The following is a 27,764-nucleotide window of genomic DNA, read 5'->3' as shown; positions in this document are numbered from 1 at the left end:
GCAAAGCTAACAAGTGTCTGTGAAAGTGTAAAGACGTTATCCTGTCATCAGGCTCCTTTCACCTCACACGTGCATTGACTTCCTTCTGTTGTTCATCGAGTCTGAACGGAAAAACTCATTTTTATCCCGGCAGTGGTTCATAATTATGTTTGGGTTTCACGTCGCTTCTATGAGTCACAAGATAAGAGTCTATTGGAGACTAAATATGAATGCAATATCATTATTATGTTGGCAATGAATGACAAGGTTGCCCTTTAATTTAAAAAAATTTATTTGGTCCACCAGAACCTGAGATTGAAAATGAAACATACATGTTTGTACACATATACTCATACTGTATATCCCAGAAAAAAAATCAATAAAATATAGATCACATTCGTTAAGTCCTATTTTCCAGAAGAATTTTTGTCATGTATCATTTTACGTTGAAAAGAGTCAGCTGATTTTTTTTGTTTTTCATTTTTATCTTCTGTGTGGTTTATATTTGCAAGCTTTACAGTTCACAAGGAGGAAAACCAGACAAAGGAGGAGAGAGAAAAGGCATTATGTCGCGTTGCCCCGGCTGAAGCCTCTTCGGCAGCAGGTGGTGCTCCTGGAGCGGAGACGGGTCCCGGTCGCAGCCCAGCGGCAGAGGAGCGGCTCGGTGGGACACAAGTAGGATGGAAGGAACGGGGTTCAAAACCAAAGCTCGACCGCGAGGAAACCTGAAGTGATCCAGAGGTGCCTCGTCGTCGCACGTGTTTCAGTGCAGCCTCATTTCTCATCGCGCTCGTCCCTCAGGGCTGTCCATCAAATAACACATTGCTTCATCCGCCATTCACCGCCTCCTTGATCGACAGTATTTGTTAGACGACCGGCCTGAAAGCCACCTATACAAATAAATTACTCACTACCTTAACAGCTGCTGCTCAGCCGAAACAACACGCGCACACACACACACACTTATAGGGCAAATCTAGAAGGGATGAATAGACATGAGGGTTCTTTGGAAAACATATTTACAGTTATTTCACGGTCCTGATGTAGAACCTACCGATGCTGGCAGATGTGAGAGAGACACTGGGACATTGTGCAGACGTTTAGCATTAACGCTGAGACTAAAGTCCTGAACCGCTTCAACTCCAAATCGTCATCACTATATAAAATCTATTCATTGCAGTCGCAGGGATTCTATTCATCCGCATTCAAGTTTTTCTCCCGATACCCACACAACAATAAGACAAACTCTGAGACGCTGTTACTATAGTACCACATTAGTCTTCCCCCCTCTCCGATAAAACATCCACGTTGCCATGGTGAGGACTGATTCTTAGACAGATGGGAATAATGGCTTTGACACTGTCGAAGTTGAAGAGAACAAGCTAAACAGGAGAAAGACCTCCGTGAAACCGATGTGAGAACCAAACAAGTCCCAGGGGTCCCTCCTTTCCCTTGTTGAGTCTAACAAAATGCTAATTTGCTATTACACAAGCAGTTGCTAATGTGCCGTTGGTGTGTTCTAGAGGGAGGATGGCCCAGATACTGGCACTGCACCAAAGCGAACCAAAGCGCCCCCTGACCAGAGTAAACTCCTCACAGGAGCTCCTTTAGGGTGGACTGACACTGGCCTCCAGCTCAAAAAGCCCAGAACTGAGGGCGAATGAAAACGAATGTGCCGCAGACAAAGACAAACGGAGGTATGGCGTTGTTTCTGTGGAGCGTGTGCTGGTCCGTCAACCGTCCTTCCTCCCGTCCCGCGGCTGCTTTTACATAGAAGAGACACGCCGGAAGAGGCAGCAGCACGAGGCTTTGCTTGAATCCACCTTACTGCACAAATCCTGGGTTTGGTCCTGAGCTAGAGCGAGCGCTGAACAGCACCGCGGTGATGATTCAGAGCGGAGACACGCGCGATGGCTTATTCTACAACCTCGAGAACAGAAATACGGACGCAACAGCAACGCGTGCGCTGTCGAAAGTAGAACCGCGCGTGTGACTAGTCAGTCCAGTTGGGTTTGGCTCATTAAGTACCGCACTGAGGGGCCTGACGCGACCCGCTGCGTTCACCGACACGGAGCGGCTCGTGAGTCCGTGGGCCGGCGAGTGGCTCAGTAGTTGCAGCACTCCACCCTGAAGCTCCTCCGAAGCCAAGGGGGTCGACCTCCGCTCCGCATACAGTGCACGTACCAAAAACAAAAAAAACGTCCACAGTGTAAAGTAGCCGGCGTCCGTCCTGTCAGCGCCTCCAGCTTGACCTGCTTCTTCCCTCGCTCCATCCTCACGTGGCACATGCACTTGGCACACGACGAGAGCGCATGAGGGCCAAATGGCAACTTCAGCATTTAAGTAGCATTGGGAGGAGGCCCGCTCATTCTGTACATTCAGGCGTGCGTTCATCTAAGGACACACATCTTTCTTTGTGCACACGGCCTGCACCCCCCCCCCGTGCCCCGTTTTCCAGTGGTCGGACAGTTCGTGGGATCAGTCAGTGAGCGTGGGACGACGTGGGCGGTGGTCATAGCGGCCGGGGCCGGTGCAGGCCGTCGATGTCGGGGGTGAGCTGGGGGCTGTGTGTGGCCTTGGTGGGGGTCCAGTCCCCCAGGGAGGCCTGGACCGCCTTGCGGTGAGCTAGCCGGTGGGTTATGGAGAAGCCGGCGTTCCCCTCCAGCTGCGAAAGCACCACCAACACCTGCCTGCAGATGGCGACAGAGAGCAGGAAGAATAAATACGGTGGCGGTGATAAATAGAAATAAGTTTCATATTCCCAGTTTTGTCCAGCTAAACAACAATGTATGTTAATACAAGGTGCCTCTGGCCCCTCCTACCACCATGTAGTTTTCACAGCTCCACAATGTTTAGGTTTATTTTATGTGGAAAAAATAAACATGGGCTTTGCTACTTGCTTCTACAAGTAAAAAGCATTTCATAAAGCATTCATGTGCCCCACAACCTTGATGTAATGAGGTGAATTTGCATGGTGTGCATCTGGTGTTTCAAAGGGAGCCACACAACTGAGGGCAAGAGACAAAAGCTTTGCAGGGCAGAATATTGGGAATACAGAGCATTAATCTCCTGTGATGACCGCTTTTATTCAAGTGTGTATGTGATTACAGAAATAATCATCAAAATGTTTACCGCACCTGGACCAAATGCTGCAGAGCATTTAATCCCTTCACTTGCTTTCTATGCAGGTCATTCCCACCAAGATGAAACAGTTGCGTATCAGAGATGTGTGTGTGTGAGGAAGGCAAAATAACAAAATAACCTGTGCAAAGGAGGCACGCTGTCGATGGTCTTGAGGCTGCCGCGCGTGGACACCACGTTGAAGCTGTCAGTGCAGTCGCAGGAGACGTGGAGGTAGTACTTGGGATGACGGTTCTCGACCACCACGATGAGCCCAGCCCAGCCGTGGGTCAGGTAGTAGCAGGTCATGCCCTCGCGGCCCTGGGAGCAGGGCAGATTTACAGGATCAGGACCCATGGAAAGGATCTCTACAAGGATCTGTGGATTCGAGGCTCACCTCGTGTCTTTCCCCCTTGTTTTCCGTGAGGAGGATGATGGCGTCGGCCAGCGTGGTGGCCGTCGCCTCCACCTGCTCCACCATCACCTGCCGGGAGCTGTAGATGGCGAGGATGTAGCCGGGGAAGTCGTGGCTGGGCCGCCGGGCCGGTCCGCTGGTCGGGCTCGAGACTGAGCGAACGGCAGTAGGGCTCAACGTGAGCAGGGGTTTAAGCATCGCATTGGTGGACGTGCGTGAGGCGTGCACCTACTGGGCGTGGGGGGGCCTCCCGTCCCGCTGACGTTCATCTGCCAGTGGTTGAAGGCGCAGCACACCACGGCGTACTCCCCCGGCTCCAGCATGACGTCGCAGCCGACGAACTTCTTCACCGCGCGCTTGCTGTGCGCCATCAGGCGGCCCAGGGTCAGCTTGTTGTTGCTGCCGAAGGAGGCGCGGAACACCATGATGCACAGGTCCAGCAGGTGGCTGTCGGCCGTGTCCGAGCGCCTGGAGGGGGAGGGGACGCGGACGGGTTGGACTTGAGGCGATAGGACGTAAAAAGGGGAGCTCCGTCGACCGTACGGTACCTGCTGCCCTCCTGGAAAAGGGCGAACTCCAGCGCCGTCCTCTCCAGCACCGTGAGGGCGGTGACGGTGACGGGCCCGCTGGCTTTGCTGGGGAAGCAGCCCTGCAGCCTCACCTCCTGCCAGTCCGAGTGGATCTTGCAGATGTCCACCGAGTCGAAGTACCTGCCGAGAGAGGAGAGAGAGAGAGAGAGAGAGAGAGAGAGAGAGAGAGAGAGAGAGAGAGAGAGAGAGAGAGAGAGAGAGAGAGAGAGAGAGAGAGAGAGAGAGAGAGAGAGAGGGAGAGAGAGAGAGAGGGGGACCGACTCAGCATGCTTTCAGATGAAGTATTTCACAGGCTTCTCTCCTCAGGTCTATTTGTATGCATCACAAGACAGTGTTAACATTAGCATAACCTCTCCAGGTGCTAGTGTACAAACACCATTTACCTTGTTACATATCCGACCACCTCCTTCAAAGACGGAGCCCCCAAGAGACGCTCGTTTTCAGTCTGCCTTACGTCGTTTCATCGCTTCACTAACCCTGACAAATGTGTCGCATCTTACTTTTGTCTTCCTGACAATCAAGAGAAGGGGGGAAGTTTTACAGTAGACAAACGTCTGCTGCTGAAAGCTTGTTTCCCTGCTTTATTGCATCCGAGGGCCTCGTAAATTGTCCAACAAGCCGACCTCTGTTTCTCTTTCGCGCTGAAAGCAGCCGGAGCGGTTGCACGCAGGTTTGTTATAGAGTCCAAAGCAGAGACGTTATTTGTCTGTCAGACCAATAATAAACAGCCTGAAGACCGATGGGGATTCTTGTCAAGGATGAACAGGATTTTTGGGTTGGTGGCTCAGTAGGACGGCTCCACTGGTCCAGCTCTTACTTTGTTAGACAGTCCATTATTTGTCTTTTGGCGAAGTGTCCTGCTGGAGCGTTGTGACAAAGTGCATCGATCAAATTGTTTGCTGACAGTAAAGAAAAGTCGGGTCTGTGCTGTCTGTCTGTTAGTCGACTCTGTGTCAGTGTAAAATGAGGATTTGTCTAAAATGAAAACAATCAGTGAAATGTTTTTGGTGGCAGTGACAGAGACTCTTCAAACATTTTTTTCCGTTCCACTCATTTTCAAAACGTAATCTTGTTCGGTTTAATCATATAATGGTGGTTTCATTCAATCACCAGACATAATAGAGTCAGAAATCTCTACTATACTCAAACGGGCAGAGGCAGCCGGGCACTGACCTCCGCGAGGCCGCCGGCCAGTAAATAGGGACAATGAAAAACACAACAGCCGAGAAACATTAGCGACTACTTGATGATGAGTGTTACAGAGTGACAGGATTAATCAAACATGACAAAACAAACTATGAGCCATGACAGGACTGCGCATCTGCCAGCCAAATCCCTGGCAACCAACGCAACCGCAAAAAGCCCAACTTCATAAAAAAGCCTGCGGTGTGGGAAGCGGGGGTACGACGCGCCTGTCAACAACACAATGTACTAAAAACAACTTTAATGCCGTCTTTCAGTTTGGTGTCAATACCAGATGGTCAGTAAAATCCACAGAGGCACGGGATTACCAAGCCATCCATCACACGATGGGCCGTCAACATGACACCATTAAAGGGCGATTTAAGAGCAATATCACCTGCACTCAGTTAATTAGAGCTCGGAGACGTCCTGTAGCAAACAGCTGGCGTCCGCTCGACCTTTTCTGGAGAGAATCCTTGCAGGAAGCCGCCGTTTTTACGCTCAGCGGTCCAGCGGCGGTGCGTCCGGGCCGCCACAGGTCAGTATGGGTAGGATAATACGTGGCATTTGCACCACTGTGCACACAAACCGACTATGAGCTTAGGCCTGTGAGAATAACTGCAGTAATAGGGTATGAATGAAGTACCGTCTTAGTTCTAGATGCTGCTATGACTTGTGAGAGCCACTAGAGGGCAGACAGGCTTACCGTTAACTAGCGGGTGAATGAAAACATAGGCCCCTATATTAAAATGGTTCCTACCTACAAATGACCCATGAAGGTCCAGAGTTTAAAAGAATCAAAAGGATCAACAGACAAATATCATATAAATGCAAAAAATTCATACAAAACTTAAGCATTGCTGCTTTATCTAATGAGGACATGACAAATATGCTAGACGAGACGTGAATGAGGAAACAGCGACTCATTTAAAAAAGGCACTGTTATTAGATCACACACTCACTTTATAAAGTCCGTGTACTCCATCCAGAAGACTCCCTCACTGCTGCCGTGAGCCATGAGCTCGTGTCGCAGGTGCTGTGGCCAGTCTGTCCACTCATCCGACCAGCTGCCGTTCCACGAGAAGCGACCCCAGGGGTTGCGCAGCCTTAACAACCTGAAAAATGGCAAAACGTGACGGGTGGAGAGGAACACGGGCGACAGAGCCCAACGGAGGACCCGGTTAAAGCAACAACAGCTTTCCGCTGAACGCTGCATCCCCATCTCTGCAGACTTATATTGCCCCCTCTCAAGGATGATTGCCTGCTTTTTAACAACCCATTTCATTTTACTGCTGCTTCCCACCGTGAAAAACTTAGGTGGTATAATGGAAAACCACACTGGAGAGTCTCCACTTGCCAGAAAAAGCACAGGTGAAGCACCGCTTCCAGGCTGCTTCTCGTCTCCTCTGGCTTCCAGCAGGAGGACTCCAACTTATTTTAGATCAAGCACCGAGGCCCAATCTTCCACTCTTGTTGCTTTATGACAGTAAATTAAAGTGACCGTGTGTGTGTGTGTGTGTGTGTGTGGCCCTTGAACAAACGACTATTCACGTGGAATACACAGCTCCTCTCACTGAACCTGCCTTTGCAACTGTGACAGAACCAGCCTCCATTTCCACCTCCATTTACCTGTAACCCTGCACATCTCGCACGTCCAAGATGGAATAAGCATGTCGAGGCCGCAGCCCAGAGACTCGTACACGGCGTCATCTACTTTCATGTTGCCTCCTCCACAGGACGCACCCATCAAAAACCTACCCACACACAGAGTAACAAATACCAGTAACTGTCCTCCACACAGTACTTCACCAGAATTCCCCAGTCCGCCCTCTCTTACCCAGCCTCCTTAGAGCTGAGCATCTTGGCCCAGATGAGGTCTGTATCGATCGGCTCCTCCCGGGGGTTAGTGGAGCTGACCTGGAGCATGAGCGAGTCGCAGGGGGCTCCCGTTAGCGTAGCCAGGCCCTCGATGGCGCGCCCGGCCTGCAGGGCGAAGTAGGAGCCGTGGAGTTTGGCCAAGGCCTTCTCAATCAGCGCCACCCACAGCTGCTTCCTCTGGGCCTGGAATTACAGCAAAATGGAAAGAGGAAGCGTTCAGCAATGCCAGAGTGACAGGTTACTTGTATAACTGGGTGTTGGCTTTGATTGTGTTGGTAACAGTCTGCAACTTAAACGTGTCAGGGTTCATAAACACGTTTCCGTTTAATCTATTCTATCAAAACTATATGCTTCTCTACTAGACAGCGATACACGCTCCATCTTCCTTTATTCCTGTTTCCTTGAGCATGAGTGGGTACCGGGAAGTATATATTAGGGTCTAATGTTTGACACGGTGCCTCTCCGGCCGGTCTGTGAGCCTCAGTTTGTCTCCCTGAGCTTTATTTGATGCATAATGCAGCACTTCATTTGTACCGTAATTGACTGTTGATTAATTACACCTCCAGCTATGTTCCTCCTCTGTGTATACTTGGAGACAAGCTCAGGATAAAAATTTAGATCATGAATTACCTTAATAAGTGAGATTAAAAGTTAATACCACACTGTAATGGGCTACAACTGTGACTGAGTCATTCTATTCATGCTTTTCTACCTTGAAGGCTCACAATGTGGTGCAAGTGTAAATAAAAATTGCATGTCTGCGTGTGTTTCTGTATTCACAATTCTCACAATGAAATCGAGGAGAACAGACTCATATTAAATGATGAGCCCAGGGTTTCGTCCTCCCTTATTTCCCTTCAGTGGGAGGAGATGAACGTCTACGTGTCTGACCTGGGAGAAAAGGAGGTAGCCGTAGTCGTCACAGGGGAGCATGTCGTCCACCAGCACCGTTGTCCACGTCCCGTCTTTGCATAAGCGGACCTGGTAGGCCCCCTCTGGGCAAATAGTCCTGGTGATCATCACTCTCTCCACCAGCTCCGGACGCTCTGCCAGCACTGCCAGCGCGCTCAGGAACCTGGAGAGAGGTGAAACCCAGTGAAGTGGAAAATAAAATGTCAGAGCCAAACGAATGAGAGGATGTGACTGGAACAATAGGCAAAGGCAACACGGATTAGGACGTGGAAGAAATGAGAGGAAAAGAGGAAAATGACCCGCTGATTGTGACGGACAGGACAAGATGAATGGACAAGATAACGCAGGCTAAAAGACGAACCTGGAGGGATGATTAGAAAAGAAAAAGGCCTGACGAGCAGAGATCAGGCTGTGAATGTAGAATTAAAATGTTCTTCTGTGAAGGTACTTCAAGCATATGAAATCTTATGACAGATTTTTTCCATAATTTTCCCCCCATTATGGCCAATCAATCCCATCTGATGAGCCAAGCTGCGGTGCCTTCTGGTTACCTCCCTATTACTGTTAATTTGCCTTGCAGCATAGATGAACTGCCCTGATTCACCCAATTAGGTTGCAAGAGAAACGAGCTAATCAAAAATCCAAATGCATCAAAAAATGCTAATTCCTCACATGGAAAACACACAAGCGACACACGAACCCGAGATGAAAGGAATACATTTGAAAGTGAGCACGGGCTTATCTCAAGTTTGCTGATGGAGAATATAAAAATGGTTTCAAGCAACACAGGGTTCGGGACAATGAGAGAAAAACATTTGTCTGTGTATGTTGCTGACTCCCCGCAGTTTTTAACCCACTTAATAAACACATATCTAATGAGCTCTATTCAGATAAAATTGATGCCATGTCCATTTCAGTGGTTAAAACAAACAGAAACTCTCGTCTGGTTGGAAATGTGTAATATTAAAGCTACTCCATCTGTCCGAGAGGCATCTGGGCGAGGATGATCAGCCCATTCAGCCCCTGATGAAAAACCAATCAGCTACGTCGAAATCAAATGAAAATCCAATTAGCCGTGTCATAATGTGACTCGAACGTCAGCTCGTGGCACCGGCGCTCAAGGACGAGCCCGCGCGGCGCCGCTTCCTCCTGCCGCCACCGGTTGGCTGGCGGGAGCTGGATGTTTGCTGGTTTATTAGGACATGTGTGTGTGTGTGTGTGTGTGTGTGACGAGGGAGGGAGAGAGATGCACAGAGTGAGCGAGATGCAGCCAAAGAGGAAGAATTTGGGTTACATCCTGTCGCGAGTGAAAGGATTGGGCTCTGGGGAAGGGTTATTTTTGATAAGCTGTGTGTGCTGGTGATAAAGCGAAAAGTGGTTGCTGGGACACATACGTGACTGACTGTTGTTGTTGAGTGTGTGTGTGTGTGTGTGTCGGCAACACACACCCCAAAGGACAAAGGCAGAGAGATAAAGCATGTGTCCAGACCCACATTCCACTGAATAATCTCCCTGTCAGGTGTATCTGTACATCTGTCCAACTCCATGCTGCTTCTTGCTTTCATTTTTTGCTTACCTTCTTTTTTTTGTTATTTTATTTTATTTTTTTTTATAACATCTCAATTTTTCATTTTCTTGCCTCCGCTTTCCGACTTACTGATAGGCTGCGTCTCTGCCACACTTTCAATCTCTTTGTCTCCTAGCTTCAGGCTGGAGTGTTCATCTAAAGCAGAATCGGGCAAAAACCAGAGCAGGCTGCCTCTTATTTATTCCACAGTAAATTAAAAAAAACATTCCCATTTACACTTGGGATCCTCGCCTGCCCTGGCTCAAAGCATTAATCAGTTTTTTTTGTAAATGAGCTGCAGATCCGATGATGGACCGGTCGTCGCGTGCTCGGCTGCGGTGACTCACCAGCAGTTTCCGAGCAGACCTTGCAGAATGTCGGAGGGCCGCGGCGTTCGGAAGACGGACCACTTGACGCCCCGGTCTTTAAAGTTGCTGCAGTTGATCTCGTGGGGGCGAAGCCACTTTTTAATTCTCTGCTGGACGCTGTCACCCTCGGGGAAACCCACCGATCGAGGTCCGGGGGGAAAACTGTCATCCACGAAGTTCACTGTATTCTGAAGACAGCGAGACAGAAGAGAGAGGGAGAAAGAAACAGGAGTCAACCTGATCAAATGCCGCCACCATGACTTAAAAATATATTCCTAACAGTAGGAAGTGTATCATCGTCAGGCAAGAAAAAAATACTTAATGTAAAACCCCTCAAATCCTTTTTTAAATTCTGCCTAAAGGAGCTGGAGAGAACACTTAAAAATAAGACTTTTCAAACAGATAATAAAAGCTTGAAGGAGGCTTTTAGCTTTAAGGACTAACTGCTAATCTCTAGCCTTCAATTCTGATGACATATTTTGCAGGTGGATGATGATTAACGCAGCCAGAGATTCTGGGAGGAACGAGTACAAGTGAATTCAAACGGCACAAGGAGCTATTTTCGCGCGGCACCAGAACTTTAGTGCCCTCTGAATTCATCTGCCCGTCCACTGTACACACAGACACGCCAACAGATCGAGACACCTAATCTGACACACTATCTGCCCATCCAAAACTGGGCCGCACAAACCTGAGAGGGCAAACGGCCACACGCACGCGGCTCTATCCGGTTTCCTATTTGCGGCGTCGGCAAGGGCTCGGCCGTTCCTGTTGCAATTCAGGATGCATTGTGGGCATCCCGCGGGCTAGTAGTGGAGCAAATTGATTATTTGCTTCCCCCACAATCCAATTCTGTAGCCGGGGCGCAGCACTAGTTAGCAGAGAAAATCACTTTAGCACTGTCTCACCACCAGCCATCCAAAGTCAGGTGCTGCACTCCACTGGCTTATGTTCAAACCATGTACAGGTTTAGGCCTGATCTGGGCCAAGAGTCTGAGAAATACGCCTCAGATGTGAACATACAGGACAGAACAGAGACTGAACTTCAAACAGCACAGTCAGAATATAAACATAATTAGAGAGGAATGAGGGAGAACCGACACTGAACAGCGTTAATGAGTCGGTCTCTGCTTGTTTCTAGTTTTTGGAGGAAGATGATCACACGCCATCAAGAGGACGGTCTGCGGCAGAATAACATTAAAGCCGCATTAAAGCGATTCAGCCCCTTGAAAATTAAAGTCAAACAGAATAAGCTTTTAAGTGACAAATAAAATCCGACATCAGCGGTAATTTCCTGGGGTTGCGGTGCCGTGACGTCTCCCAGTCTACGACGCCGCTGCCCCCGATTCTATCAGCGGGCGAAATGCCGACATGCAGAACCAAGATTGCAATCAGCGGATTGGACGCGGGGCTAAGAAAAGCCCGGCCAGCTCCTCGACCGCGCGAGGTGGAGCCGTGGGAGGAGGCGTCTGTGGACACGAGGCAACTGATCTTCAGAAACGAGGACCACGAAGAATCACAGAGCTGGACCTGAAACAACAGCATCCCACTGCAGCGTGACGCACGTAATGCTGTCACCGGCACCGAAACCCAGTCACTGCAATGTGCTGTACAAGCCCAAAGCTCTGATAAACAGAGCACGTGGGTTCTCCTTCACAGGGGAGCAGAGGTACGAGAGCTATGTTTAACAGCTTACAATGACTGCATTCATTCATTTAGCACAGCCAACGTGCAGACACGTCTTTGGCTCCACCTGCGCTAGATGCTGCAGTCCGGACGGACACTCTGGTAACTTTACACTCGATTTCGTCAGCAACACCAGCTGCTACAATGCCACAAGTCCACAAAGCAAATGCGAACTCGAATGCAAACTTGCTGGAGCTGTCGAAACTTTTCCCTGAGTCTGTGTGCTGGACCTCCCACACATCGTCTAACAGCAAAAACCAAAGGCTTTAGTCAATATTAAATTTTCACCTCTGGTGTTTTGATGCTGGCCAAGTGTTAACGCCTCGACAGAGATGGATCGGAAAGCCTCGCGCTCCTTGCTTAGCAATTTCACCCCGTTCACCTCGGTGACCCCTAAAACCGAGCTGCGGCCGTTGATGCTGTTAGTGATTGCATCCACTGTGTGGAAGTGGATCATTGCTGCTCCTCTCCTCTGTTGCTCGGCATCTAAAAATAGGCCAGCCCTGCGTTCACCTTAGCGCACACGCAGCCAGCCACACATTGACGGCTACACAGGAGAATTGAGTGCAGTCGTGTGAAGAGGGTGGGATGGGGGGGTGAAATCATATTTTGAGATATTAGCAGAGAGGGGGAAAAAAAACCCAGGATGTGCATGTGGGGATAGATGTGATGGAAGCAGACGGGATAAAAAGTAGATGAAGGGAGGGAAAAGTACTTTGAAGAGTGTGAAGGGGTTCGAGCTAGAGAGAGAGAGAGTTCTAAAATATTTGCAGGAGGAAAAGAAAGATCATAAAAGTAAGAGAAGCTTAAATGTTGATATTAAATTAGGAAGAGAGGAGGGGAAGGTGGGGATGAGGGATCTCCAATATCCTCCCTTCCCACTGTGCCAGCTTCCCTCCCACGCTCACAGCAGTGAGCCCTGTGACTTTCAAAGAAGCCATTAATAATGCATTGGAAAGCTCACTTCAGACTATTGTAAACATGGCGTGATAGGTGCCATGACGCTGTGGTATGTGGGCACGCCGGAGACAAAATAAACACGGAATCGACCCAGTTAATAAGAAATAACAACAAGCAGAACCTGAACAGTCTAAGATTTGAAGTGTGCATGTTTTAGCTTTAATGGTGTGATTGTTTCATTAGCGCAGGTGGCAGCGCTCTCACCAAGTGGGCCCTTCCGGGGAGCATATCCACGACGACACAATACCGGCTTTTAAATGTAGCAGAGCAGAAACCAAATGAGCATGAGGCGGTGTGAGACAAAGACGAGACGCAGGGTTGTCACAAAAAAAGACATCACAGTGTCTCCGTCAGCTGTGAAACCAATCAACGCTCGTGAAAGACACAACTGACCTCGGAGTCCTCCTGGGGAACATTACACGCCGAGGCAATGCAATGGGTATTATCTCAGGTTGTTATGACAACAGAGGAGACCGTAATTACAAAAGAATAATTGTGTTTTCTCTTTCAAGGAAGATGAAACATCTCAAGTCAGATTAACTTTTCACAAGTTTACGCAGTTTAATTAAAACTGTTCCATTTTGAGGGGTGTACGGATTTCAAAAGGAGTCTGATGTTTTAATAACTTGGCAAATTGAAGCAGCAAGGTTCAGTTTTGAAATAAAATTATATTCAAAATGATCAAAATTGTTCTAATCTCGCACAGATGGTTCTCCTTATTATACAGGAAAATATAATTTATTACAGTCTGATATGCTCCAAAAAAGTTGCTCTTGCAGTCAACTGGGAGCAGGGAATGAGGAGGATGGCTCAAATTAATGAGTCCGTTAAGAGCAAACAATTAAAAAGTTACACTCCTCAAACAAAATCAAATCGAAATTTTGTAAAACATAAACACTCGGTTTCTTTGTGTATCCCAGATTCCCCACTGGATGTTTAAAACTAAGATAATGAGCACAGTTAATGACAAAGCTTATTAAGTTGTTGCCGAAATGAGAAAGACTGAGGGTGGGGGGAGCACTCAGAATGAATAAACAGCTGGAGCACTGAACTGATACCAGGTCTTAAGAGGCTGGGAAAATGTAAAAGATCCCAACGTAGACAGCAGTAAATAAAGCCATGCGTCGTGAAAACATAAATGCTTTCCTCAGTCAGTCAGTCTTCGCTTACCTCTCTGCAGAAGCTCACTATGTTCTCCCAGAGTTCCTTGGCCTCGCCCTCATCGTTTCGACGGCGGGCCTCGACATGCATGCTCTCCCTCCTCTTCAGAGGCTTCACCACCTTGCGCAAGGTGAGGTACTGCTGGGGCGTATGGCATGCTGCACAGTTCTTGGCCTTGATGTCATTGAGCAGCGTACAGGCCGGGCAGCTCCACTGTCCTACTTTCTCCTGGAGGTTTGAAGAGGTGGCGGAGGAAGCGGAACTAGAGGGAGCAACCGCTGAGGAGGAAGGGGGGAAGCCACGGCCCTGCTTTCGCGCCTTATGGCCCGAGGAGGAGGGTGCCGAAGAGGAAGGTGTGCAGGAACACGATGCAGTACCAGTCCCCAGAGGGAGGCCACAGTGTGTACAGCAGCGAGGCAGGGGAGCCTGCTGCTCCTGAAAGCCATGGAGCTTGGAAGAACCACAGGCTGAGCACTTGGGCGCACCTGTAGGGTTGCGCAGGGTGCACTTGGAGCAAGCCCAGGTGCTAAAGTCTGGGCTGGAGGGGCTGGCTGGTGTAAACCGTACCGTCTCACAGCCTACAAGGTCAATGAGGTCAGCGGCACCCTGCGACGAGCGGCACGCCTCGCACTTAGACGAACCACCTGGGAGGGGCAACGAGCAGCTAGGGCACTTCCAGGTGGGGGCTACTGAGGAAGCAATAGGCTGATGGGGAGTCAGTGGGTGGTGCTGAGGATCTTCTTCCTCCAAGATAGTGAGGCGCTTGCTGGGGAATGAAGGTTCCTGGGGTTGGGCATGTTTTGGCTTGGAGGGCCGCTGTGGGCCCGGCTGGGGTGGCACACTGGCTGTGGAAGGGGAAGTGGGACTGGGAGTATTGGTGCCTGTGTTGGGCGGTCGCCCCGGTGGGGGCACCTCTCTCCGGCTGCGGGGCACTGGGTTGTTCTGGAGGGAGGAGAATGACGTAAAGGTGGAAGAGAGCGACTGTGAGGGGGCATGCATGGGTTCTTGAGTATCACAGGGAGGTGCTGGGGGAGAGTCATCTGTCAGATCTATGAGCAGTGGAGCAGCCCCTGGTGTGTGAACAGGAAACCCCAACACAGGTGTGCGCACCTCGGGTACCACTAGGGCCTCAGGGGGGATTTTGGGCAAGGACAATTTCCTGGGTCCTCCACAGGCTGAGCAAGACAGAGCCACAGGGGTGTTGTGAAGTGTGCAGCGAGGGCAAGCCCAGCCCGATTGGTGCCCCTCCGAGGCAGCCACCTCTCCATTGCTCTCAGAACGTCGCAGAACTTCTTCCTTAGCCGGATGCTGTCCGTGGGGCTCTAATAGCACTGCGGGCGTGACGGTAGGGGCTGGGGGTTCAGGCGGAGCTGACGGGAGGCCGTTGGCAGTGGCGGCAATGGTGGTGGTGGGCGGCGTGTGAGTGGCAGCAGACGGACCGAAGCCGCAGACGGAGCAGGCCCCGGATCCCTGCGGATTGTTGAGCGTGCAGCGGGGGCAGGCCCAGCGATGCTCCTCGGAGCTGCTCAGCCGCAGGATCTGGTTGAGGTCGGGCTTCTGGCGCGGCGCCTCGCAGATGGAGCATCGGGGCGCGGCGCCGGCGTTCAGGAAGGTGCAGCGTCCACACGACCACTCGCTGCCGCGCACCGCTGCTGCCATGGAGCCAGGAGAGTGGGAGTGGCTGGAAAACAGGGGACACTCAGTCAGTCCTGATATCACAAACCAACTGCACAAGAATTCATTCTGTCACGGAACTTTAGCTGATGAGCGTTTATACTTTGAACAATGTCTGAGCAAAGTGCCTGTGGAACAAAGTGGGAGGACAGAAGTAAGACACGGACAATGAGAGTAAGAAACAATAAAAACACTGAATTAGTCAAAGACTGAATTCATGCTTCCACTGGGTGATTATCTATAAGGATGGGAGCACAGTGAAACCTCTCTGAGACTGCAACAAGGAGGGACAGATAGAATTAGAAAAGAAAAATTGTGTGAGAGGGAAAGATTAGCCAGTGCAGGGGAAAAATCAAATCTTCCTCCTGGGGGCAGTAAGGGCAGTAAATCCATACACAATGGCCACATGATTAGAGCTGGGAAGACAGCGCAGAGAGGAGGAGCTGGAGAGGAAGCTGTTATTTCCTCAGAATGCTAAGGCAAAGATTCTTTGAGTCCTTTAGACTAAGACTCATTAGAATGGAAAAAGCACATGGGACTTCTACTTCATATTAGAGCCTCTCCCCACGTTCACTCAGTGAATGTTAATCCAGGGTAGATGGTGGAAAACCTGAGGTCAGGTCAATTGCATGCCCAAGTGAATCTTGAATGGGCCGATCTAAATGAATGGTGGAGTCTAATTCCAGCTCTGCTATCAACATGTTTAACTTCCTAAAGGGAAAAGTGAAGAGAACAAATCTTTATTTACTGATTTGGACACAAAGGGAGTAATTGTTCGCTTTGGTCAGGTTCCTCGGCTTGACTTCTACCTGCTCCCATATACCAGTGTAAGTGTATTGATAGGTTCATTGAAACCTTTTGGGTGGAGTAGCACAGTTGGATCCTCCTCGTTGCAGAGGGTGCAGCGAGCGGCAGCCCTGAGGGATGGACATAGCTGCTGTGTGGACAAACCCATAAATGTCACTGTCACTCAGGCTATTCATGTGTGAAGGCGAGCGCAGGCCAAGTTACAGTGTACAGTAACAGAGGGTAAGGTGCTAAGAGTACCCATTGATCCCAGTCACACAGACTGGAGAACCTGGGGATGTGGCTGAACATGTGGCTCTTTTATATTATGGTGCTGCTATCTCATCTTATCAAACTCCTTTTCTACTGTACATAACATTTATACCGTAGATCCGCATGGAAGAGTGTTGGTTGGCCAAGATCCTGTTGTCTTTCCCTTCCTCACTTTGTGTCCTGACCAACTAATTGCCCTTAGTTCAAATCCATTAAACTCTTTCAAACCCAGTGAATCCTTGGAAGCAACCACTGGCTCCCTGCACCCCCGCCCCCTCCCACTGCCAGCTCTTCACTCCAAGGTAAAGAGCAGAGGGACAGAAGAGGACGCACACTTAATGTCAGTCTGTGGATGTACTTAATTGTGTGGATCCCTGCCACTGGGGATATGCAAGCCTGTGCATGCAGGCATGTAGCTGTAATTACAGTATTTGTAGACCTAGTACAGTTGCGTGTTTGGAGTCTGACTACATTTGTGCTTCGGCTTTGATTGTGTCCTGAGCCCAGGGCTTGGAAAGTAAGAAAGCGGACGCCCCAGTGCTTTGTGTCAGCAGCTATTAGCGCTGCGTTCACTCTCCAGGGCTGAAGTCACTGCTGCAGAGTTCTGTGTCTTTATTCCATGATACCATCTCATTCGTCTGCTACTTACTGTAGCTATGAAGTGAAACTAAAAATCAGATAGAGGGCAAAAACGAAAAAAGAAAATGCACATAATCATTTGTTGCCTGTGCACAGCGGTTGTACACTCCAACGCAACCCCCCCTCCACCCCATTAGCAGTTTAGTTAAATGCAATGAGCTCAGTGGCGGCCCCACGCTAGCACGGATGGCACATGCTCACACTGTGCCGTGCTCTCCCAATGCTGAAGACACATACAACAAGTGTCGACGCCTCACGGTTGATGACAGGTTCGTCCCCGTGGCCATTTTTCCTGACTGTCAGGCTTCTTTCATCTCCAATAAGGGAACAAAGTTATGGTGTCAGCCACGGGGAGACTCTGCCAGAGCAGCCGATTTGGTTCTTGCAGGGCCGCCACGATTGCAAATTAATTATAGTCTGCAGCAGGCGTCGCAGGAGCTTTTCATCCAAACTACGAGGCTCCTAAGGATTCGGCATCTAGTTTAATTATCTCACATGATGTAAGCATTGCACCTAACAGATGGAACTGAGACAGAACAACTACAACCATCAACCTGGGCCTCAATTAATGCAAAGTCATGACAGCAGACATACAAACACCAACACTTCCGCATGTACAGTACACGCCTGCAGCAGAGCATGAACTGTGCTCCCTGCACTCTGTTTACAAGGCTTCTTTCTGCACACACACACACACACACACACACACACACACACACACACACACACACACACACACACACACACACACACACACACACACACACACACACACACACACACACACCTTTTGTCCTTGGCCCTGTGTTCAGTGGAGCCGCTGTAAAAGTGCCCACTTCAGCTCCTCGGCGTCGCAGACCTGGGCATAAAGCCAATAGTTTATATTGGAACGAGACAGAGAAAGCGATGGAGCGCGAGGGAGAGAGAAATCTCACAACTCGAAAAACCTATATTTTTGCAGCGAGGTCCCCGATGCACCCTAATGCCCATAAAATACTTGCTCATATTAATAATTCCCTTAAGTCAGAACACTGATGACCTCTGGACGATATTTCACCAATCACAGGGTACAGGAGCAGCCCCAACCAGAACTTCCACAACTGAGATGTCTGCAAGGACCCACAAAGCAAACCAGAGCAAGCGTTATCGAATCTGCATAATCACGGGTCTATGACCGAGCAGTGAGGTCATAAGAAATGCTAAGGCTGCAGGTAGGTAAGTCTACAAAAGCCCTGTAGATAAAGCTCAGGCCTCGCGTTACACGATACCTGGCTGCACGCCACACACTAAACTCCGATGCAGAATCAAGAGAGCCGGGTCGTGCCTGCCACTCCCCGCCTCGCTGCGAGACATTTGGCCTTAGTGTGACAGTCATTAGCACTGCCTCTCCAAGGCTGATCCGGAGTCCGGTGCCCGAGGGGAAGGTGCGGTAGCCTCCTTGGCCGCGGTGCGTTAAGTGTTTCAGCATTCTTCTTTCAACAGAACAACAAGCCTGACACTGCGTTCGGCGTCTTGTTCTGTGCGGACGTGCCTCGTTTAAAAAGCAGAGCGCGATTAATGAAGATGGAAGTGCATTAAGGATAGAGGTTCAAAATGGCCCCCGTCAAAGCCAAACACTTAACTTGATGCACAATGGATGAATTCTGACGCTGGACTAAGCGAAAAATGGAAAAACACTCAGTCAGCGCTTCAGAGGCGTTATGTAACGGAGGGGCTGTCAGTCAGCGTGCAGCAAGTGTCACACACAGTTTCCATGACAGTTCATCTTTTGACTCGCTGTGCTTTCAAAAATGTGCAAACACACTGTGGGACAGACTCCACTGCAACTACTAGACAACGTTGAAGGCTTTGATCCAAACATGCAGAGGTCTGTGCTCTCGTTAGACTTACGACGCCAAAAAGAATTACAAAAGTTCTCAGTAACATTTTCCCATATGGGACAAAGCAGAAGTTACAATTTTCTTATAGTTAACAGTAATCAGCCGTTTCTAAAAACATTGAATCTGGCCATTTTCACCAAGCTTACATTTCAGATCATTAGCAATTAAATAATTAAGGTTTCGTCAGCAGCAGATTAATGCAATTTTAAGATGTTCACGTGGTTCAATTAGGCTTAATGAATTATCAATAGAGTAATCGATACTACTGTCCTGGCCCTAAGCTGCAAAATCAGCTAAATCTCTTCTAGCCCCATTATCGCTTATTATACATAATATTTCATGTATGACCTAGCTCCGTTTAGTCTTTGGTCTTGTGCTGCAGAATCTAGTCCAGTCTGTGAGAGGTTGGATAACTGTAAGTAGCCTGTGCTCACTTTGGGCTCCAGATGCAGGCCCTCCCCACACAAACACGCTCAGATCAAGTGAGTCACTCGAGTGATGAATATTTGCAGGCGTGTTTTGCTGTGAAGACCGAGAACTGACGACATGATTCTGTAGCTGATAAAAGCTTAATGCTGGACAAATGCTTTCTTTACTACATGCTGGATGATGAACCTGCTCAACAGCTGCACCAGTAGTGACAGCGCCAGTATCCCGCCAGTGATTTTTCACAGCTGCCATGGACACGAGCATCACCCGGAGAGCTGGGATTACTGGTCGAACATTTGGTTTTTGTCTTGTCTCACTCCATGCAAACATCTCAAGCGATGCCAACTGAGTCATAATTGTTGTTTCAGTGCAAAGCCTGTTATTAAAAAGTAGGACTCATCAGAAGTCAGTACGCCCTCAGATCAGAACATGAATATTAAAACATTCTGCTGCATCTAAACATACCCCAAGAGCTCCAGTGACAGGGATCGGCTCAACCTCCTATACCACAGCTAGAATTTATTTGATCCTCCTCAAGGTTTCACTGGCAAACACTTATCATCACGTCATTGTGTTTTCTTACTTGCCAGATCACAGCAACCTAATCACTTAAAAGTAATTTCCCCCTTGCAAGCATTCCTCCCCGTCTTTGAGGAACTGATGAGTCAGGCCCAGATTAACGGGGAGAATCTCTTTTCTACCTGCCAGGTACTTTGTTATTGCATGAAAATGACTCATTAATCAAATGTGACACATCTCCAGAGTTCATTTGTTACGGCAAACATTATGCGGCTTAGCCAAGCACCGCTACTCAACTGAAACAAGCATCAGATAGCCAGTTTCTGCTCTGACAAGCTGGTGACGTGATACAAGGGATTGATGACAGCAAAGCCTTAGTCACAAGGGACAAAGCAACAAGATAATTGGGTAAATCTCGAGGATGTGACTTTGAGGGGAGACTTTTCAATGAGACAAGAGACTTTTTGAGTCAAAATATGAAAATAGAACAGTTGTATGAAATGCTATGCTTGCGCAGAAAACACAAGGTCTTTTGAAAATTGCCCTTAAGTTAAACATTATCCCAATAGCCAATGCTGGGGCTATTTTTACTTAATACTTCGAACAAGTGTGTCAAGAAAAGGACATACATTACAGAATGTGCTGCTGTTATGTTTTATGTAAAGCATCTCTTATGAAGTGCTACAGCGGTTCTGAGTTATGAGACTATCAAAATAAAATATGAATGACCAATTTCCCCTCAAAATTAAGACTGCAAGTACTGGTCAAGAAATGGGAGGAGGAACAGGAAGCGCCAGGTCTCTAACTATGCCCTCTGTGAATATTTCAGGACCGGTGCTCATTTTTGATGAGTGGATCTGTCAGTGATGGAGACAGCTTCAGACATTTGAATCTTTAAACAGAAGAATCTGTCTGAATAGGTTTCAGCAGGCATCAGCCGAGAAGGCATGAAGCTCCCGATCCTGGGAGGAAGAAGGGGGAGCAGTGGCAGGGGGCACGGTGCTGCGAGCGCCCACACCTGCAGGGCAGACCTTCAGCTAGAGGGGAGCTCGGCGAAGAGACGGCACAAAGTTCGGTTTTACTTCTCGCTGCTAGGACACAAGCTACAGCCTCAGAGGCAGACGAGGAAACACCGCTTGCTACGAGGTTGCTACAGTGCTAAACACGGACGTCTGTAATCGGCAGGTTGCACGGTCTTCTTCCAGAGGTGCAATTTGCCAGCACATGTTTGTTTGTGTGTTACACTGCCAGGTTACCAAGTGTGGTCTGATCTAAGGCCCGATGGAATTAGGTTACTGAACATATGCTACAGATTTCCATGGCAACAACAGTGGGGGAATCTGGAATCATGTCAGTTGCCGTGCCAATGGGCTATTTTTCTCCCGCATCAATACTCTGTTTCCCAGAGAAAGCAGCACTGGGAGACAAAGGCTGCGTGCCAAATCCATTGCAGAGGCTCGGGGACTGTCCTGACGCGGCCCTGGCTTCATCGCATAGGCGAAAGCAAATAATTCAGACATAAACACAGCCAGTGACCATGCTGGTGGAATCCAAGTGTACCCGTTTTAATCCAATTAAGAAGGGAGGACAGCCAGTAGAACGGAGCGGCAATAAGCACCATCATCCATTATGCTGCCACAGCGGAGACCACGGGATCAACTCAAGAGGGAGCGAACACGGAATTTAATGGCTCGGGACTCCCAAGGCCATAAGCAAAGAAACACATACAGTATGGGTCAGATATGAAATGAAGTGCACTCCTGAAAAGTGTGTTAGCGGATAGTGTTTGGATGAGACTGCATTTTGCTAACATTAATTAAAATAGGGGAAAAATATTCTTCCAAAGTTATCAAACCCCTCAGCACACATTTCCCCTGCCCCAGTCTGATGATTGGGAAGTTTTTATTTAGAAGCCCTGCAGTCGAGGTACTGATTCAGTGAGCAAAAACACTTTGCAAAGTCAATGGGTTGGGGCTGGATGAAAACGAATTGAAATCACCCAAGGACATGGCCACTCATGTACTCTTTAAGCCAACAAAACAGGCAAAGAAATAGTTTCCTAAAACAATGTACTGTATTAGAAAATAAACAGTATGAGAATGGCTGGCGTTAAGATGGGTTCATGTCACAGCGGCAGAAGCCATCGCAGCCTTAACTCTTAAATGAAGAGCAAGACAAGCACTGACAATGGGAGGCAAGAATCAAGAAAGATGAAAGCCCAGCTGGAGCCCGACGCTGAATAAATCATGACATCCATTGTGGGGAAATGTGATCGGGCTCTCTGAAAATCAATAACTAACAAACCGGGCCCAGATGCGCCGAGTGATTCAGCAACAGCACCGGGGTCGATGTCAGCCTATCCGTGATCCAGGACGCGTGACCCACAAAAAAGCTAAAGGAGAACTGATCTTGACCCAATGAAGCTCTTCATTGGCTAAAGACACAACTATGGATAGAAAGGCGCTCGTTTAAGACGCAGCTACCTGGAGAAGCACTTGGGGTGAAGCACCTGGAGGAAAATGGACTCAGATGAATTTTGCGTAGTATTAAAGCCAGTTGTGTGTAATTATACGACTTTTAATATTCAAAATGTACGCTATGAAACCCCCTTGAATTGCAGCTCAAAGCAGTGACTGTGCTCACATCCTGAGTTTGATTTCAAATTCAACGTGCTCTAGCTTTGCTGCACATACTGTAGACCTCGTTCTACCCCCCGCCTGCTGCTGGCTCGATACCGTCTTCGCGCTCTTAATGAGAGTTTTGAGAAAAACAGCACCTAACAATTTTAGACTGCAGACCGTCTTCGCGATCAGGTTTTCTGTGGGTGGACGACAGATGTGAGTGTTGCATGAGTAAAAATAAAAGAATACTAGAGTGCAGGCACGTTCGGAGGTGAGCTCCAACAATAGCGTACACACTCTTCATTTTAAATCCCATCAACAGCAAAAGCCATCTTCTAATTACCCTTAGGCTGCTTTTCGCTGGGCTCAGGTCTGTCAGATCCGCCCGGTCAATCCACTCAGCACTGCACAAACTGTGGCACATACAGTGCAGCTGTGTTGGGAAGAACCAGTAGGGTGGGATTTTGGTTTACAAATCCGGCTTAGTGAGATTTTTGGGTGCATCATAGAAAAACAACAAAAATGCAGGCTTTGATTAGATAAGCTTTGATGAAATAGGGGATTTGATCCGTAGCGGTAAGGTTACTGAATCCTCAGTAAGCACTTCTACAAACCTGAAAATGAGCGAGGTGAGTTGTCTCCAACGAACGTGTCTGTTTACAACACAAAGCACGCGTCATGCAAATAGCGGAGATGAAGGCGACATCAATAAAAGAGCCTGCAAACAAAGCCGGTGTGTGCGCTTACACTCGCAGCTTTAAATGACAGCAACCTGGTGTAACACAACCCCCGGGGCACGCTCCTCTTGTGCGCCTCCACAACAAAGGGCCCAGTCAGGCCCGGCGCCGCCTCGGGCGTCCTGGACTGGGCGACCGGCCGGCCTCTAGCTGCCTGGACAGGTCGGTGCTTACCTGCGCTCCCGGTGGGGCAACGGGGGCTGCTGCTGCTGCTGGCGCGTGATGAAGGTGGTGCCCCACACTGGGCTGCTGTGGCTGTTCCTGAGCCAGCCCACGGGGGGCGACGACGGGTACGGGGTGCTGCGGAAGCCATGGTCCGACTCCGTCTCTGCCGTGAGAGAGGAGGCCGAGCTTCCCATCACCGCGGAGATGGGGGCGGTTTTATCGGAGTAGGTTGTCTTCGCCCCCAAGTTGCTGCTTCAAACTGGAACGAGTTCCTCCCATAAAAGCGAAAACTCGGAGGGCGTTGGACTTGAAACAAATCCACTAACACAGCGACAGGAAATGTCGAAGATAAGCGAACTCGCACCTTGGGCGTACCTTCTTGTAGGAGGCCAAGTATGCGGATCAGGGAGGATTTCCCACAGTGCACGAAGTTCTCAACTCAAACAGTGCTGTGACGCATGGAGTGTTGCTGAATTCCAATTCAGCCGTCGCTGTCAAACAGGAGGAACTACAGTTTCCCCACAGGAGAGGCTCAGGATTCTCTTCCTCGTGCACTTTAAGCTCGGAACACTCTGCGCCACCTCTTCCTTAGTCCTCCTCATAATTCTGCCGGCATTCCCAGTGACACATCCACCCAGTTTGTGCAGTCTCATCCCTGGCTCTAGCCCTCTAGCCTGCGCACGTGCTCACGGCACCAGCAGCGACGGGATGGGGCGCGTGCGCGGCGCGGTCCCGCGTCCCAGTCGCCATACGGCACAGCTTCCGGAAGACGGGTCTCGCTGGAGGGGGGAAAAAAGTCACGCGAAATGCGTCCACGCGCGTGTTTACAGCGGAGGTGCGGGAGAGAAATCAATGCATTGCACATCCGGGGAAGGGTCCTGGCGGAACTGCAAGCGTGCTAGCAGCCCAGTCTCGTCTTTCATACAGCCGGCGTGACTAACAGCTGCTGTGGAGGTTCACCAGTAAAACGCCGCAGCTGCACTTCTCCCACTGGAGACAACGTCATGTTTGGAAAAAAAATAGGGATGGGCCTTTTCTGAGATTGCACCACTTTGTTTCTTTTTTTGTAGATTTCCACACTTTGTCTCTGACGAACGCCTAGAAACTGACATGAACTTAACGTGGCCGCAGAGCTTCCCCCGAAACTTCCCTAAACTGTTGCGACGCCGTGACGACGTTTATAGCTCATCTCCAACTTCTGTAATAACATCCAACAACACCCGAGAGGCACGCGCCGTCTCGGGTTGCGGGAGATGATCCTTCCTCGCGCCGTCGGCGAGGCAACTTAATTTCTGCCGGATCCCACCGCTGCGCCTAGTTCGGTCCAGTTCATCAACTTGCGTTCGGATGCGCAATTAGCATAACTGGGGAGCGCTGGCAGGGAAGAAGTGCGATGGGAATCGATAGCCTGTAAAAACCCCGAGGCTCTCCACGTTCCGTGACTGTTACATGATAATTAACGCCCGCGTGCGTTTCGGCGTGGCTTATCAAACAGCGCTGCGAGGCTGCGAAAGGTGGCAGAGAGGCCAGGAGGATGGTGTCGCGCGGGGGGCGTCACGCGCGCTCAGGAAACGTGAGCGTAGCCGCGCCGGATCGTCCCGGGAGAAGCGCCTCGGCGCAGAATTCACCGCGTTCCGCCGGGCGCCCCTCGCTGCCGCGCTCGCCTCACGCCAGCGCCGCTCGGGCTGCGGATGCGGAGCCTCGCCGCCGTACGCGGGGAGACTTCCTCGCCGTGGTCCCGCTGTCGCCTCGGATGCAACGCCGCTCGCAGTGGAAAGCCGCTCCAGCCTGCGGTGCCTGTAGCCTGTTTAACGGTTGATTTAAAAAAAAAAACGTTGGGTGGGTGACGTTCCGCTTAGGGTCCCCTATTCTCCCGCTGTTGTATTATCGCCCTCGTTTTTAAGTCTCCCTCACTGCCTGAGTGCAGAGTACGGGGATGCAATCTCCTCATAACAGCGGATTACTGGAGTGTCAGCAGAGCGCATGCGCACTGGGCTGACCACGAGAGGAAAGCTGAAAGGCTGCGTTCAAGATATTTAAATAAGCCCCAATTGAGGCCGACACGTATGGTCCCACTCGCTAAGATGAATGAGTGAATAATAATCCACAGGACTAAACACAAAAATGTTAGAAACAGCTGGGGCAAGTCCAGGCATGTTCATTTTTTAGAAAACACTATTTGTTTACACATCACATTTTACACTTATGTAAGTTATTGTGTGTGTTGGTTCGTGGGGAATAAAAATAATGGTTATTCCCAGAGGAGGTGGAGGAGAGTAAGACGAACGCGGCAGTGACTGCAACGCTCATCACTGTGCAACTGTCCCTACACATTACTGAGATAAGCCATCAAACTTTCCCTTCTCCTCTCTCTTCCACCTCATATCCCTTTACTGACCTCATTCCCGATGACTTACTCTTCCTCGGAATCCAGGGTTCATCAGAAAAACGCCGCTCGAGAACACGTCGAACCAGAACAGGGCTCGAGGTCCATCACATAGTTTCCTTTATGTCTTTTGTCGCGCAGGACGCAGCCATTTGTAAATTAGCTGGCAGAGAGTCATCCGTCTGATTTGCTCAAACAGGTTCACTAAGGGCGTGTTTTCCTTATTCACAGACCAAGCACATCCCCTGTCTCTGTTTGTCTGTTAAATGTGTTGACACCAAAACTGGTTTGTCTGGTTAATTTGAATTCTACTGCAGAAAACACACACAGTCCAACCCCGATACCATCAAGAATGTCTACGTCAGACTGAAATGAGTCACACACACCTTACTTGTGTCAGTCCTAAAACTCTTGGTGTCGCTAGTAAAATCATAAAGCGTGTAGCGCAGCAGTAGCTGCTCATTTGACCAGGACATCAAGTAAATAACTTGAGGATGCACCTGTCCAAAGGCCACCTGTCCCCCGAGAGTAAGAGCAGCTGACACGGTCAATGCCACAGAGGAAGAGACAGAAGGAAAGAGATTGGATTTCATCTCTGCTCCGCGGGGAAAAGAAGGGAAAGGGAGAATGTGAGCCGATTTCAGGGTCGATTGTAAATTGTCATTTCAACAGGGAAATTCGGGATGATGTGAAAATGCTCAAAGCAGAACCCTGGTGATTACACTTCCCTGTGCGGGTTCCTCAATTGGACTTAGTTGCAGGATTCTACAGCCAAAACGAGCAAGCGGAGTTAAACACCGATGCCACCGATGCCAGCGATATACTGTATTTCAAATGCAAAAGGACCTAAATGTCATTTTCAGGCCAACTCTCCTGCACAGTAAAAAACAACAACAACAACAGCCTTTTCCTTGTTGGTATTGGATTGTATGCGCTCCTATGTGAACTGTGGAGGCAGACAATGCTCAGCTGCCACTCTGCGTGATCCCAGCAAATGGACTGTGTATTAAACATTATACCGTGGTTATCTATGACTATAAGCTATCTATTAACTATAAGCATCGTTAACACGAGCTCGGCCGTGTAGTCTGAGGAAGACTCCCAACAATCCCACTGAGACAGTGGAAGCCGAGGACGCCGGGGTCCTTGTAAACAAAGACAGCGTTATTCCCTCACTTCCCCGATAACAACGATGTCGAGACATCGGGGCACTTGACGAAGTCCATTCACAAAAAGCCTCCACTTACCTCGGATCGTTTGAAGGGGATTACTCCTGTTTTTCCTGCTGTCTTTGCCTTAACTTTTCACAGCCATCGAGAGGATAAGTTCTCCTCGGGTTGTACTTTGGCCGCCGTAATCTCCCCCCGGGCGTTAGCTCCACGCTCCGCGCTGCCGCCGCATGTTTCGCCCACTTATGACAAGCGCGTCTATGTCGCCGTTTGTTTTCGCACCGACAGGTATTAACGGAGCCGCTCCGGCCGCGTACGTTTGCCTCAAACAGCCCAGGAAGGAGGGGAATCTCCAAAGGGCTAAAAGAGAGCTAGCGTACGGAGAACGTGTAGCGGGGCCGGTCCGCCGTGCGCGCACGCGAGAAAGTGTGCGTAACGTCCCTTCGAGAATGGAAACGTGGGAAACTACATTTCCCAGAGTCACACGCGGATGTCTTGACTAGGATATCCGGGTTCGAAACGCGTAACCGATAATTAGCAGAAATGACAAAAAATGTCTCAAAAATATTTTTATATTCAGAAATGTCATCTCTTCGCTTATTTACACACGATGTAAAATGTAGTTATTATAGGTACATTGACGTGTTTAATTTAAATCTTATTATAGG

At 49.3% G+C, this 27,764-nt stretch overlaps 1 protein-coding gene across 1 annotated transcript; it reads right to left on the bottom strand.

Moving 5' to 3' along the window:
• Positions 1 to 253: 253 nt before the first annotated feature.
• On the bottom strand, positions 254 to 25,883 carry capn15 (calpain 15). Its single transcript, XM_029133760.3, is given in 13 exon segments — positions 254 to 2,669; positions 3,242 to 3,420; positions 3,497 to 3,666; positions 3,747 to 3,982; positions 4,063 to 4,224; positions 6,249 to 6,401; positions 6,916 to 6,976; positions 6,979 to 7,040; positions 7,124 to 7,347; positions 8,056 to 8,239; positions 9,991 to 10,199; positions 13,828 to 15,499; positions 23,551 to 25,883. Coding segments are annotated over 13 exon segments (3,675 nt in total). The 5' UTR covers positions 23,736 to 25,883; the 3' UTR covers positions 254 to 2,491.
• Positions 25,884 to 27,764: the final 1,881 nt, after the last annotated feature.

The sequence above is a fragment of the Betta splendens genome, chromosome 19 (assembly GCF_900634795.4).
Source record: "Betta splendens chromosome 19, fBetSpl5.4, whole genome shotgun sequence".
In the NCBI taxonomy this organism is placed as follows: Eukaryota; Metazoa; Chordata; class Actinopteri; order Anabantiformes; family Osphronemidae; genus Betta; species Betta splendens.
The sequence above is the reverse complement of the archived record's forward strand: the minus strand, read 5'-3'. Positions and strand labels throughout refer to the sequence as shown.